The 12,465-nt window shown below is 48.4% G+C and overlaps 1 protein-coding gene across 1 annotated transcript; it reads right to left on the bottom strand.

Annotated features, from left to right (window-relative positions):
* Positions 1 to 6,376: 6,376 nt before the first annotated feature.
* Positions 6,377 to 9,916, bottom strand: LOC121844984 (histone PARylation factor 1-like). The gene is made up of 3 exons (XM_042315592.1): positions 9,786 to 9,916; positions 8,879 to 9,061; positions 6,377 to 6,568 (listed from the first exon to the last, which is right to left on the bottom strand). Exons 1-3 carry the CDS (start codon positions 9,819 to 9,821, stop codon positions 6,377 to 6,379), a joined length of 411 nt encoding a protein of 136 aa, XP_042171526.1. The 5' UTR covers positions 9,822 to 9,916.
* Positions 9,917 to 12,465: the final 2,549 nt, after the last annotated feature.

The following is a 12,465-nucleotide window of genomic DNA, read 5'->3' as shown; positions in this document are numbered from 1 at the left end:
CTGTAGTAACGCCTTCCTGTAATAACTCCCAGCTGTAGTAACTCCCTTCCTGTAGTACCCTGTAGCTGTAGTAACCCCTTCCCAGTAACGCCTTCCTGTAGTAACTTGTAGCTGTAGCAACCCCTTCCTGTAGTAACCTGTAGCAACGCCTTCCTGTAGTAACGCCTTCCTGTAGTACCCTGTAGCTGTAGTAACCCCTTCCTGTAGTAACCTGTAGCTGTAGTAACGCCTTCCTGTAGTAAAGCCTTCCTGTAGTAACCCCTTCCAGTAGTAACGCATTCCTGTAGTAACCTGTAGCTGTAGTAACGCATTCCTGTAGTAATCTGTAGCAACCCCTTCCTGTACTAACCTGTAGCAACGCCTTCTTGTGGTAACCCTTTCCTGTAGTAACCTGTAGCTGTAGTAACCCCTTCCTGTAGTAATGCCTTCCTGTAGTAACCTGTAAGCTGCAGTAACGCCTTCCTGTAAAACCTGAAGCTGTAGTAACACCTTCCTATAGTAACGCCTTCCTGTAGTAACGCTCTCCTGTGGTAACACCTTCCTGTAGTAACCTGTAGCTGTAGTAACCCCTTCCTGTAATAACCTGTAGCTGTAGTAATGCCTTCCCTGTAGTAACCTGTAGCTCTAGTAACCTTTCCTGTAGTAACTCTCTAGTAACCCTTTCCCTGTAGTAACGCTGTAGCTGTAGCTTCGTAGTAACCCCTTCCTGTAGTAACCCCTTCCCTGTAGTACCTTGAAGCTGTAGTAACGCCTTCCTGTAGTAACGCCTTCCTGTAGTAACCTGTAGCTGTAGTAACCCTTTCCTGTAGTAACTTGTAGCTGTAGTAACCCCTGTAGCAACGCCTTCCTGTAGTAACCTGTAGCTGTAGTAACACCTTCCTGTAGTAACACCTTCCTGTAGTAACCTGTAGCTGTAGTAACACCTTCCTGTAGTAACACCTTCCTGTAGTAACCTGTTGCTGTAGTAACACCTTCCTATAGTAACCTGTAGCTGTAGTATCGCCTTCCTGTAGTAAGCTGCAGCAATGCCTTCCTGTAGTAATCTGTAGCTGTAGTAACGCCTTCCTGTAGTAACCTGTAGCTGTAGTAACGCCTTCCTGTAGTAACCTGTAGCTGTAGTAATGCCTTCCTGTAGTAACCTGTAGCTGTAGTAACGCCTTCCTATAGTAAAGCCTTCCTGTAGTAACCTGTAGCTGTAGTAACGCCTTCCTGTAGTAACCTGTAGCTGTAGTAACGCCTTCCTATAGTAAAGCCTTCCTGTAGTAACGCCTTCCTGTAGTAACCTGTAGCTGTAGTAATGCCCTCCTGTAGTAACCTGTAGCTCTAGTAACCCTTTCCTGAAGTAACCTGTAGCTGTAGTAACCCCTTCGTGTAGTAACCCCTTCCTGTAGTAACCCCTTCCTGTAGTACCTTGTAGCTGTAGTAACTTCTTCCTGTAGTAACGCCTTCCTGTAGTAACCTGTAGCTGTAGTAACGCCTTCCTGTAGTAACCTGTAGCTGTAGTAATGCCTTCCTGTAGTAACCTGAAGCTGTAGTAACGCCTTCCTGTAGTAACCTGAAGCTGTAGTAACGCCTTCCTGTAGTAACGCCTTCCTGTAGCTGTAGTAACCCTTTCCTGTAGTAACCCCGTCCTGTAGTAACCCCTTCCTGTAGTAACCCCTTCCTGTAGTACCTTGTAGCTGTAGTAACTTCTTCCTGTAGTAACGCCTTCCTGTAGTAACCTGTAGCTGTAGTAACGCCTTCCTGTAGTAACCTGTAGCTGTAGTAACGCCTTCCTGTAGTAACCTGTAGCTGTAGTAATGCCTTCCTGTAGTAACCTGAAGCTGTAGTAACGCCTTCCTGTAGTAACGCCTGTCACCTTCCTAGTAACCTGTAGCTGTAGTAACGCCTTCCTGTGGCAACGCCTCCTGTAGTAACCTGTAGCTGTAGTAACACCTTCCTATAATAAACCTGTAGCTGTAGTAACGCCTCTCATAGTAACACCTTCCTGTAGTAACCTCTTCCCTGTAGTAACACCTTCCTGTAGTAACCTGTAGCTGTAATAACACCTTCCTATAGTAACCTGTAGCTGTCGTATCACCTTCCTGTAGTAAGCTGCAGCAATGCCTTCCTGTAGTAATCTGTAGCTGTAGTAACGCCTTCCTGTAGTAACCTGCAGCTGTAGTAACACCTTCCTATAGTAACCTGTAGCTGTAGTATCACCTTCCTGTAGTAATCTGCAGCAATGCCTTCCCTGTAGTAATCTGTAGCTGTAGTAACCCCTTCCTGTAGTAACCTGTAGCTGTAGTAATGCCTTCCTGTGGCAACCCTTCCTGTAGTAATGCCTTCCCGTGTAAGCCCTGTAGCTGTAGTAACGCCTTCCTGTAGTAACCTGTAGCTCTAGTAACCCTACCAGTAGTAAACCCATCCTGTAGTAACATGTTGCTGTAGTAACCCCTACCTATAGTAACCTGTAGTAACCCATGTGTAGTATGCTGTACCTGTAGTAACCTGTATAGTAAACTTCCTGTACCTGTAGTAACCCCTACCTGTAGTAACCTGTAGTAACCCCCTTCCTGTAGTAACCTGTAGCTCCTGTAGTAACCCCTACCTGTAGTAACATGTAGTAACCCCTTCCTGTAGTAACCCCTTCCTGTGGGAGGGTCATTGCCTGTAGTAACTTCTCCCTGTGTAGGGAGGGTCATTACCTGTAGTAACCCCTACCTGTAGTAACCCATGTGTAGGAACCTGAAGCTGTAGTAACCCTTCCTGTAGTAACCTGATTAGCTGTAGTAACCCCTTCCTGTAGTAACCCTTCCTGTAGGACAGTCATTACCTGTAGTAACCCAGGTGTAGGACTGTCAAAGTAACCCCTACCTGTAGTAACCTGTGTAGGACAGTCATTACCTGTAGTATCACCTTCCTGTAGTAACGCAGCAATGCCTCCTGTAGTAATCTGTAGCTGTAGTAACGCCTTCCTGTAATAACCTGTAGCTGTAGTAACGCCTTCCTGTAGTAACCTGTAGCTGTAGTAACACCTTCCTGTAGTAACCTGTAGGTAACCTGTAGCTGTAGCGCCTTCCTGTAGTAACACCTTCCTGTAGTAACGCCTTCCTGTAGTAACCTGTAGCTGTAGTATCACCTTCCTGTAGTAATCTGCAGCAATGCCTTCCTGTAGTAACCTGTAGCTGTAGTAACGCCTTCCTGTCCTTCCTGTAGTAACCTGTAGCTGTAGTAACATTCCTTCCTATAGTAACCTTCATGTAGTAACCTGTAGCGCCTTCTTGTGGTAAACCTTTCCTGTAGTAACCTGTAGCTGTTCCTTCCTGTAGTAACACCTTTCCTGTAGCTGTGTAACGCCTTCCTGTAATAACCTGTAGCTATAGTAAACCTGTAGCTGTAGTAACACCTGTCCCTTCCTGTAGTAATGTAGCTGTAGCCTTCCTGTAGTAACCTAATAACGCCTTCCTCACCTTTAGTAACCTGTGGCTGTAGCCCTTCGTGTAGTAACACCTGTAATGTAACCCCTTCCTGTAGTACCTTTGTAGCTGTAACTAACCTGTAGTAACGCCTTCCTGTAGTAACCTGTAGCCCTTCCTGTGTAGTAACACCTTCTATAGTAAAAGCCTTCCTGTAGTAACCTGTAGTAACCCCTACCTGTAGTAACCCCTACCTGCAGTAACCTGTAGTAACCCCTACCTGTAGTAACCCCTGTGTAGGAGGGTCATTACCTGTAGTAACCCCAACCTGTAGTAACCCATGTGTAGGAGGGTCATTACCTGTAGTAACCCATGTGTAGGAGTGTCATTACCTGTAGTAACCCATGTGTAGGAGGGTTATTACCTGTAGTAACCCCTACCTGTAGTAACCCATGTGTAGGACAGTCATTACCTGTAGTAACCCAGGTGTAGGATGGTCATTACCTGTAGTAACCCCTACCTGTAGTAACCTTATCGCCTCTGCAGTAACCTGTAGCTGTAGTATGCCTTTCCTGTAGCAACGCTCGACCTGTAGTAACGCCTTCCTGTAGCTCTAGTAACCCCTTTCCTGTAGTAACCTTCCCTGTGTACTGCAGCCAGTAGTAGCGACTCCCTGTAGTAACCTGTACATGGAGCTGTAGTAATCCCTGCCCAGTAGTAAACCCTACCTGTAGTAACATGTTGCTGTAGTAACCCCTTCCCTGTACCTATAGTAACCTGTAGTAACCCATGTGTAGTATGGTCATTACCTGTAGTAACCTGTAATAACCCCTACCTGTAGTAACCCTGTAGTTACCTGTAACCTGTAACCCTTCCTGTAGTAACCTGTGCTGTAGTACTTCCTGTAGTAAATTTCAAAGGTAGGGGCCACTCTTCCTAACACCTTCCCTATAACCTTCCTGTAGTAACCTGTACCTGTAGTAACCCCCTGTTGTAACCTGTAGCTGTAGTAACCTGTAGTAACCCCTACCTTCCTGTAGTAACCTGTAGCTGTGTAGGTAGCTGTAGTAACCCCTTCGTGTAGTAACCCTTCCTGTAGTAACCCCTTTCCTGTAGTAACCCCTTCCTGAGTAACACCTTCATTAACCTGTAACTGTAGTAATGCCCCTTCCTGTAGTAGGAAGCTGTAGTAACGCCTTCCTGTAGTAACCCCTTCCTGTAGTAACCCCTTCCTGTTGTACCTGTGTAGTAAACTTCTTCCTGTAGTAACGCCTTCCTGTAGTAACCTGTGTGTAGGAGGGTCATTAGCTGTGTAACGCCTTCCTGTAGTAACCTGTGTAGGAGGGCTACTAGGAGTGGTAACCTTAGCTGTAGTAACCCCCTGTAGTAACCTTAGCTGAAACACCTTCCTATAGTAACCTGCTGTAGTGTATCGCTCTTCCTGTAGTAACGCCCTTCCTGTAGTAACCTGTGGCTGTAGTAACCTGTAGTAACTTCCTGTAGTAACCTGTAGCTGTAGTAACACCTTTTCCTATAGTAACCTGTAGTAACGCCTTCAGTAACCCTTTCCTGTAGTAACCTTCCTGTAGCTTCCTGTAGTAACCTGTAGCAATGCTTCCTGTAGTAACCTGTAGCTGTAGTAACGCCTTCCTATAGTAACCTGTAGCTGTAGTAACACCTTCCCTGTAGTAACCTGAAGCCAGCAATGCCTTCCTATAGTAATCTGTAGCTGTAATAACCCTTCCTGTGGTAACCTGTAGCTGTAGTAACACCTTCCTATAGTAACCTGTAGCTGTAGTAACGCCTTCCTACCTTCCTGTAGTAACCTGTGGCTGTCCTGTAGCTGTAGTAACGCTTCCTGGTAGTAAATTTCCCTGTAGTAACCCCTCCTGTAGTAACCTGTAGCTGTAAACCCTTCCTATAGTAACCTGTAGCTGTAGTAACGCCTTCCTATAGTAACACCTTCCTGTAGTAACCTCTTAGTAACCTGTAGCTAAAACCTTCCTGTAGTAACCTGTAGTAACAGTAATGCCTTCCTGTAGTAACTGTAGCTGTAATAACCCCTTCCTGTAGTAACCTGTAGCTGTAGTAACACCTTCCTGTAGTAACACCTTCCTGTAGTAACCTGTAGCTGTAGTAACACCTTCCTGTAGTAACACCTTCCTGTAGTAACCTGTTGCTGTAGTAACACCTTCCTATAGTAACCTGTAGCTGTAGTATCGCCTTCCTGTAGTAAGCTGCAGCAATGCCTTCCTGTAGTAACCTGTAGCTGTAGTAATGCCTTCCTATGGCAACCTGTAGCTGTAGTAATGCCTTCCCATAGTAAGCCCTACCTGTAGTAACCCCTACCTGTAGTAACATGGAGCTGTAGTAACCCCTACCTGTAGTAACATGTTGCTGTAGTAACCCCTACCTATAGTAACCTGTAGTAACCCATGTGTAGTATGGTCATTACCTGTAGTAACCTGTAGTAACCCCTACCTGTAGTAACCTGTAGTAACCCCTACCTGTAGTAACCTGTAGTAACCCCTACCTGTAGTAACCTGTAGTAACCCCTACCTGTAGTAACCCCTACCTGCAGTAACCTGTAGTAACCCCTACCTGTAGTAACCCCTGTGTAGGAGGGTCATTACCTGTAGTAACCCCAACCTGTAGTAACCCATGTGTAGGAGGGTCATTACCTGTAGTAACCCATGTGTAGGAGTGTCATTACCTGTAGTAACCCATGTGTAGGAGGGTTATTACCTGTAGTAACCCCTACCTGTAGTAACCCATGTGTAGGACAGTCATTACCTGTAGTAACCCAGGTGTAGGATGGTCATTACCTGTAGTAACCCCTACCTGTAGTAACCTCTACCTGTAGTAACCTCTACCTGTAGTAACCCAGGTGTAGGACGGTCATTACCTGTAGTAACCCCTACCTGTAGTAATCCCTACCTGTAACCCCTACCTGTAGTAACCCAGGTGTAGGAGGGTCATTACCTGTAGTAACCCAGGTGTAGCAGGTTGTCTCCATTCCCTTGCAGTACGGTCTGGTACTCCGGAGGGTCGTAGAAGTACCTCCAGTGTAGGTGGTAGTTGGGCTGGGGGTTGGCTGAGCTACGGTGGGCCTCCGCCAGAATGTCAAACGGGCCAACCAACCTCAAACCCAGGATTTCCTTCAGCGCGTCTAGAGAGGGGAATTATATGTGGTCAATATGATTCTAAAATAGCGTGTTTCAGGCTGTTTAATGCTAATAAGATAGCGTGTTTCAGGCTGTTGAATGCTAATAAGATAGCGTGTTTCTATGTGTTTCAGGCTGTTGAATGCTAATAAGATAGCGTGTTTCTATGTGTTTCAGGCTGTTGAATGCTAATAAGATAGCGTGTTTCAGGCTGTTGAATGCTAATAAGATAGCGTGTTTCTATGTGTTTCAGGCTGTTGAATGCTAATATGATAGCGTGTTTCAGGCTGTTGAATGCTAATAAGATAGCATGTTTCTATGTGTTTCAGGCTGTTAAATGCTAATAAGATAGCGTGTTTCTATGTGTTTCAGGCTGTTGACTGCTAATATGATACAGAGTGTACAGACAGGACTGACTAGAGTCTTGCTGGTTGTTTTACCTACCCCGGGGGTTATCGGGGCTGAGTGAGTGGGTAACCTACCCCAGGGGTTGTTGGACTGGGTGAGTGGGTCACCTACCCCGTGGGCTGGGTGAGTGGGTAACCTACCCCGAGGGTTGTCAGGGCTGAGTGGGTGGGTAACCTACCCCGGGGCTGGGGTGGGTATCCCCGAGGGTTGTCAGGCTGGGTGAGTGGGTAACCTACCCCGGGGTTATCAGGGCTGGGTGAGTGGGTAACCTACCCGGGGGTTATCAGGGCTGAGTGAGTGGGTAACCTACCCCGGGGTTATCGTGGCTGGGTGAGGGGGTAACCTACCCCGGGGTTATCAGGGCTGGGTGAGTGGGTAACCTACCCCAGGGGTTATCAGGGCTGGGTGACCTACCCCGGGGGTTATCAGGGCTGGGTGAGTGGGTAACCTACCCCGGGGTTATCAGGGGCTGAGTGAGTGGGTAACCTACCCCGGGGGTTGTCAGGGCTGGGTGAGTGGGTAACCTACCCGGGGTTATCAGGGCTGTGTGAGTGGGTAACCTACCCCGGGGCTGGGTGAGTGGGTAACCTACCCCGGGGTTATCAGGGCTGGGTGAGTGGGTAACCTACCCCGGGGTTGTCAGGGCTGGGTGAGTGGGTAACCTACCCCGGGGTTATCGGGGCTGGTGAGTGGGTAACCTACCCGGGTGGGTGTCCTACCCCGGGGCTGGGTGAGTGGGTAACCTACCCCCCGGGGGTTATCGGGGCTGAGTGAGTGGGTAACCTACCCCGGGGGTGTCAGGGCTGGGTGAGTGGGTAACCTACCCCGGGGTTATCGGGCTGGTTGTGGGTGAGTGGGTAACCTACCCTGGGGTTGTCAGGGCTGGGTGAGTGGGTAACCTACCCCGGGGTTGTCAGGGCTGGGTGAGTGGGTAACCTACCCCGGGGGTTATCGGGCTGGTTGTGGGTGAGTGGGTAACCTACCCCGGGGTTATTGGGGCTGGGTGAGTGTGTAACCTGGGGTTGTCAGGGCTGGGTGAGTGGGGAACCTACCCTGGGGGTTATCAGGGGTTGGGTAACCTATCAGGGCTGGGTGAGTGGGTAACCTACCCCGGGGTTATCGGGGCTGAGTGAGTGGGTAACCTACCCCGGGGTTATCAGGGCTGGGTGAGTGGGTAACCTACCCCAGGGGTTATCAGGGCTGGGTGAGTGGGTAACCTACCCCGGGGTTATCAGGGCTGGGTGAGTGGGTAACCTACCCCGGGAGCTGGGTGAGTGGGTAACCTACCCTGGGGATTATCAGGGCTGGGTGAGTGGGTAACCTACCCCGGGGGTTATCAGGGCTGGGTGAGTGGGTAACCTACCCCAGGGGTTGCCAGGGCTGGGTGAGTGGGTAACCTACCCTGGGGGTTGTCAGGGCTGGGTGAGTGGGTAACCTACCCCGGGGTTGTCAGGGCTGGGTGAGTGGGTAACCTACCCCGGGGTTGTCAGGGCTGGGTGAGTGGGTAACCTACCCCGGGGTTATCAGGGCTGGGTGAGTGGGTAACCTACCCCGGGGTTGTCAGGGCTGGGTGAGTGGGTAACCTACCCCGGGGTTATCAGGGCTGGGTGAGTGGGTAACCTACCCGGGGCTGGGTGAGTGGGTTACCCCGGGGTTGTCAGGGCTGGGTGAGTGGGTAACCTACCCCAGGGGTTGTCAGGGCTGGGTGAGTGGGTAACCTACCCCGGGGTTATCAGGGCTGGGTGAGTGGGTAACCTACCCCGGGGTTATCAGGGCTGGGTGAGTGGGTAACCTACCCCGGGGTTATCAGGGCTGGGTGAGTGGGTAACCTACCCCAGGTGTTATCAGGGCTGGGTGAGTGGGTAACCTACCCCGGGGTTATCAGGGACTGGGTGAGTGGGTAACCTACCCGGGGTTATCGGGGCTGAGCAGGGAGCAGAAGTCCCAGAAGAGGTAGAAGTCTTCAGGCATCGTCAGTTTATAGAGTCTCTCCACCTCCTCCCTCAGTCTGGTCGGTACCTCAGCGGTAGTCGGTCTCGCTGTCGGCTCCTCCGGACGGCATTTCTTCTGCCCGTCGGCAGAATCTGACTCCTAAAGAAGAACTGTTGGTGAAATTCAATTCACTAGCTAGTGTAAACAGCTGACGACATTACAACTGATTGAGTCAAGTTTTACGATGTGGTTTGATAACTGGGTGTATTCATTAGAAACCAAACTGAATAAACAGACTGAGAAAGGGGAGGGACTCCCGGGACCACGTTTAGTAGCAGATATAAAATGCCTTGAATAAAGAAGATGTGATTACTTATTCTAACATGTCAGAGGCATGTTTGTTCTACATTGCCTATTTCTATCTGAATGTTCCAAAACGTTGAGTCCTGCTGAACGCGCCACTGAATTACAAAAAAAAGAAACGCTGGTTTTCCCGTTGCAAATCGTTTTGCTTACGGTGTGCGCTAATGAATGTTACCCTGAGCAGCTCCCTCTTTAAAAAGCTCATGGTATACTGTCAATGGACGGTAATTTGGTTGTAAGCTTGTTAGCTAGTTATACTAATATAATGATCTGGCTACACTATCTTGGGAAAACAGTAATATAACCGAAGCTAACTGCAAAAAAAAAAAAATGTAAAAATGAAACTATTTAGAGACACGTTTAGTTTGTTAGCTAGTTAAGACAGTCATGTAGATGCCATAGTGGCCCATCCGTGTTTTGTAACGCAAGACAAAAATTCCCCCTTGCTACATAACTCGCTGGCTAAAACCATCCTATCATTGCTCCGATAAAAAAAAAATCTTTATGGGTCTGACAATACCTGAGGAGTAGATTTAGTTTTTCGTTTCCCTGTCATATTTCTACCTCCTCTCCGTTCGACAGCAAACAAGCACACAACGGTGTGTGCTAACGACAACACATTAGGACTTCTGCCATTGGGAAGTAATGTACAGCGCCATCTAGGGGAGCGGAGTGCGCATTGCGTCCCAGAGGTACATAACAGAGACAAGAGTGGTGAGAAAAATACCCAAATGTCATACTTGAGTAAAAGTAAAGATACCGTAATAATAGAAAATGACTCAAGGCTACTACTTGAGTAAGTCTAAAAGTATTTCGTTTTAAATATACTTAAGTATCAAAAGTTAAAAAAATATGAATCATGTCAAATGTCTTATATTAAGCAAACCAGATTGCACAATTGTCTTGTTTTTTTTTAATGCACGGGTTTCAGTCTGTTTCAGTCGATCCTAGCTACCATTCCTAATGTCGTCCTGTTTCAGTCTATCCTAGCTACCATTCCTAATGTCGTCCTGTTTCAGTCGATCCTAGCTACCATTCCTAATGTCGTCCTGTTTCAGTCGATCCTAGCTACCATTCCTAATGTCGTCCTGTTTCAGTCGATCCTAGCTACCATTCCTAATGTCGTCCTGTTTCAGTCAATCCTAGCTACCATTCCTAATGTCGTCCTGTTTCAGTCTATCCTAGCTACCATTCCTAATGTCATCCTGTTTCAGTCGATCCTAGCTACCATTCCTAATGTCGTCCTGTTTCAGTCGATCCTAGCTACCATTCCTAATGTCGTCCTGTTTCAGTCGATCCTAGCTACCATTCCTAATGTCGTCCTGTTTCAGTCGATCCTAGCTACCATTCCTAATGTTGTCCTGTTTCAGTTGATCCTAGCTACCATTCCTAATGTCGTCCTGTTTCAGTCGATCCTAGCTACCATTCCTAATGTCGTCCTGTTTCAGTCGATCCTAGCTACCATTCCTAATGTCGTCCTGTTTCAGTCGATGCTAGCTACCATTCCTAATGTCGTCCTGTTTCAGTCGATCCTAGCTACCATTCCTAATGTCGTCCTGTTTCAGTCGATCCTAGCTACCATTCCTAATGTCGTCCTGTTTCAGTCGATCCTAGCTACCATTCCTAATGTCGTCCTGTTTCAGTCGATCCTAGCTACCATTCCTAATGTCGTCCTGTTTCAGTTGATCCTAGCTACCATTCCTAATGTTGTCCTGTTTCAGTCGATCCTAGCTACCATTCCTAATGTCGTCCTGTTTCAGTAGATCCTAGCTACCATTCCTAATGTTGTCCTGTTTCAGTTGATCCTAGCTACCATTCCTAATGTCGTCCTGTTTCAGTCGATCCTAGCTACCATTCCTAATGTCGTCCTGTTTCAGTCGATGCTAGCTACCATTCCTAATGTCGTCCTGTTTCAGTCGATCCTAGCTACCATTCCTAATGTTGTCCTGTTTCAGTCGATCCTAGCTACCATTCCTAATGTTGTCCTGTTTCAGTCGATCCTAGCTACCATTCTTAATGTCCTCCATTCCCAGGGTAGCACAGGGTTTTCCATACCTAATGTCCTCCATCCCCAGGGTAGCACAGGGTTTTCCATACCTAATGTCCTCCATCCCCAGGGTAGCACAGGGTTTTCCATTCCTAATGTCCTCCATCCCCAGGGTAGCACAGGGTTTTCCATTCCTAATGTCCTCCATCCCCAGGGTAGCACAGGGTTTTCCATTCCTAATGTCCTCCATCCCCAGGGTAGCACAGGGTTTTCCATTCCTAATGTCCTCCATCCCCAGGGTAGCACAGGGTTTTCCATTCCTAATGTCCTCCATCCCCAGGGTAGCACAGGGTTTTCCATTCCTAATGTCCTCCATCCCCAGGGTAGCACAGGGTTTTCCATTCCTAATGTCCTCCATCCCCAGGGTAGCACAGGGTTTTCCATTCCTAATGTCCTCCATCCCCAGGGTAGCACAGGGTTTTCCATTCCTAATGTCCTCCATCCCCAGGGTAGCACAGGGTTTTCCATTCCTAATGTCCTCCATCCCCAGGGTAGCACAGGGTTTTCCATTCCTAATGTCCTCCATCCCCAGGGTAGCACAGGGTTTTCCATTCCTAATGTCCTCCATCCCCAGGGTAGCACAGGGTTTTCCATTCCTAATGTCCTCCATGCCCAGGGTAGCACAGGGTTTTCCATTCCTAATGTCCTCCATCCCCAGGGTAGCACAGGGTTTTTGCTCCAGCGACCGAGACGTTTCTTACCATGGAACTGCGTAAGACAACAGCTGGCCATTCCTACGCCTCGCTTGATTCGGGAGACCCATTGAGGACTTTCGAGAGGCCCGGAATCTCGCACACCCGCAATTCTCGAGCCTCCTATAACCAATGAAGCCTCCTATAACCAATGAAGCCTCCTATAACCAATGAAGCCTCCTATAACCAATGAAGCCTCCTATAACCAATGAAGCCTCATTCACCGTAGAAGCCACCAGAGAGACATTTAGAACAGAGGACGAAGGCGCAGGTACCTCCTGACCTGATCTAATGTCCTCCATCCCCAGGGTAGCACAGGGTTTTTGCTCCAGCGACCGAGAGGTACCTCCTGACCTGATCTCGAAGCGGGAGCCGGGCGACGAAGCTGTTTGAAGTCTGTCTCCGATCCGGGGCTTCCCATCACCAAGGAGGCCCGTATTGCCAATCCGGGGCTTCCCATC

Source organism: Oncorhynchus tshawytscha, unplaced genomic scaffold, assembly GCF_018296145.1.
Source record: "Oncorhynchus tshawytscha isolate Ot180627B unplaced genomic scaffold, Otsh_v2.0 Un_contig_5675_pilon_pilon, whole genome shotgun sequence".
NCBI classification, from domain to species: Eukaryota; Metazoa; Chordata; class Actinopteri; order Salmoniformes; family Salmonidae; genus Oncorhynchus; species Oncorhynchus tshawytscha.
Note: the sequence above shows the minus strand (reverse complement) of the source record. Positions and strands in the feature narration are given on the sequence as shown.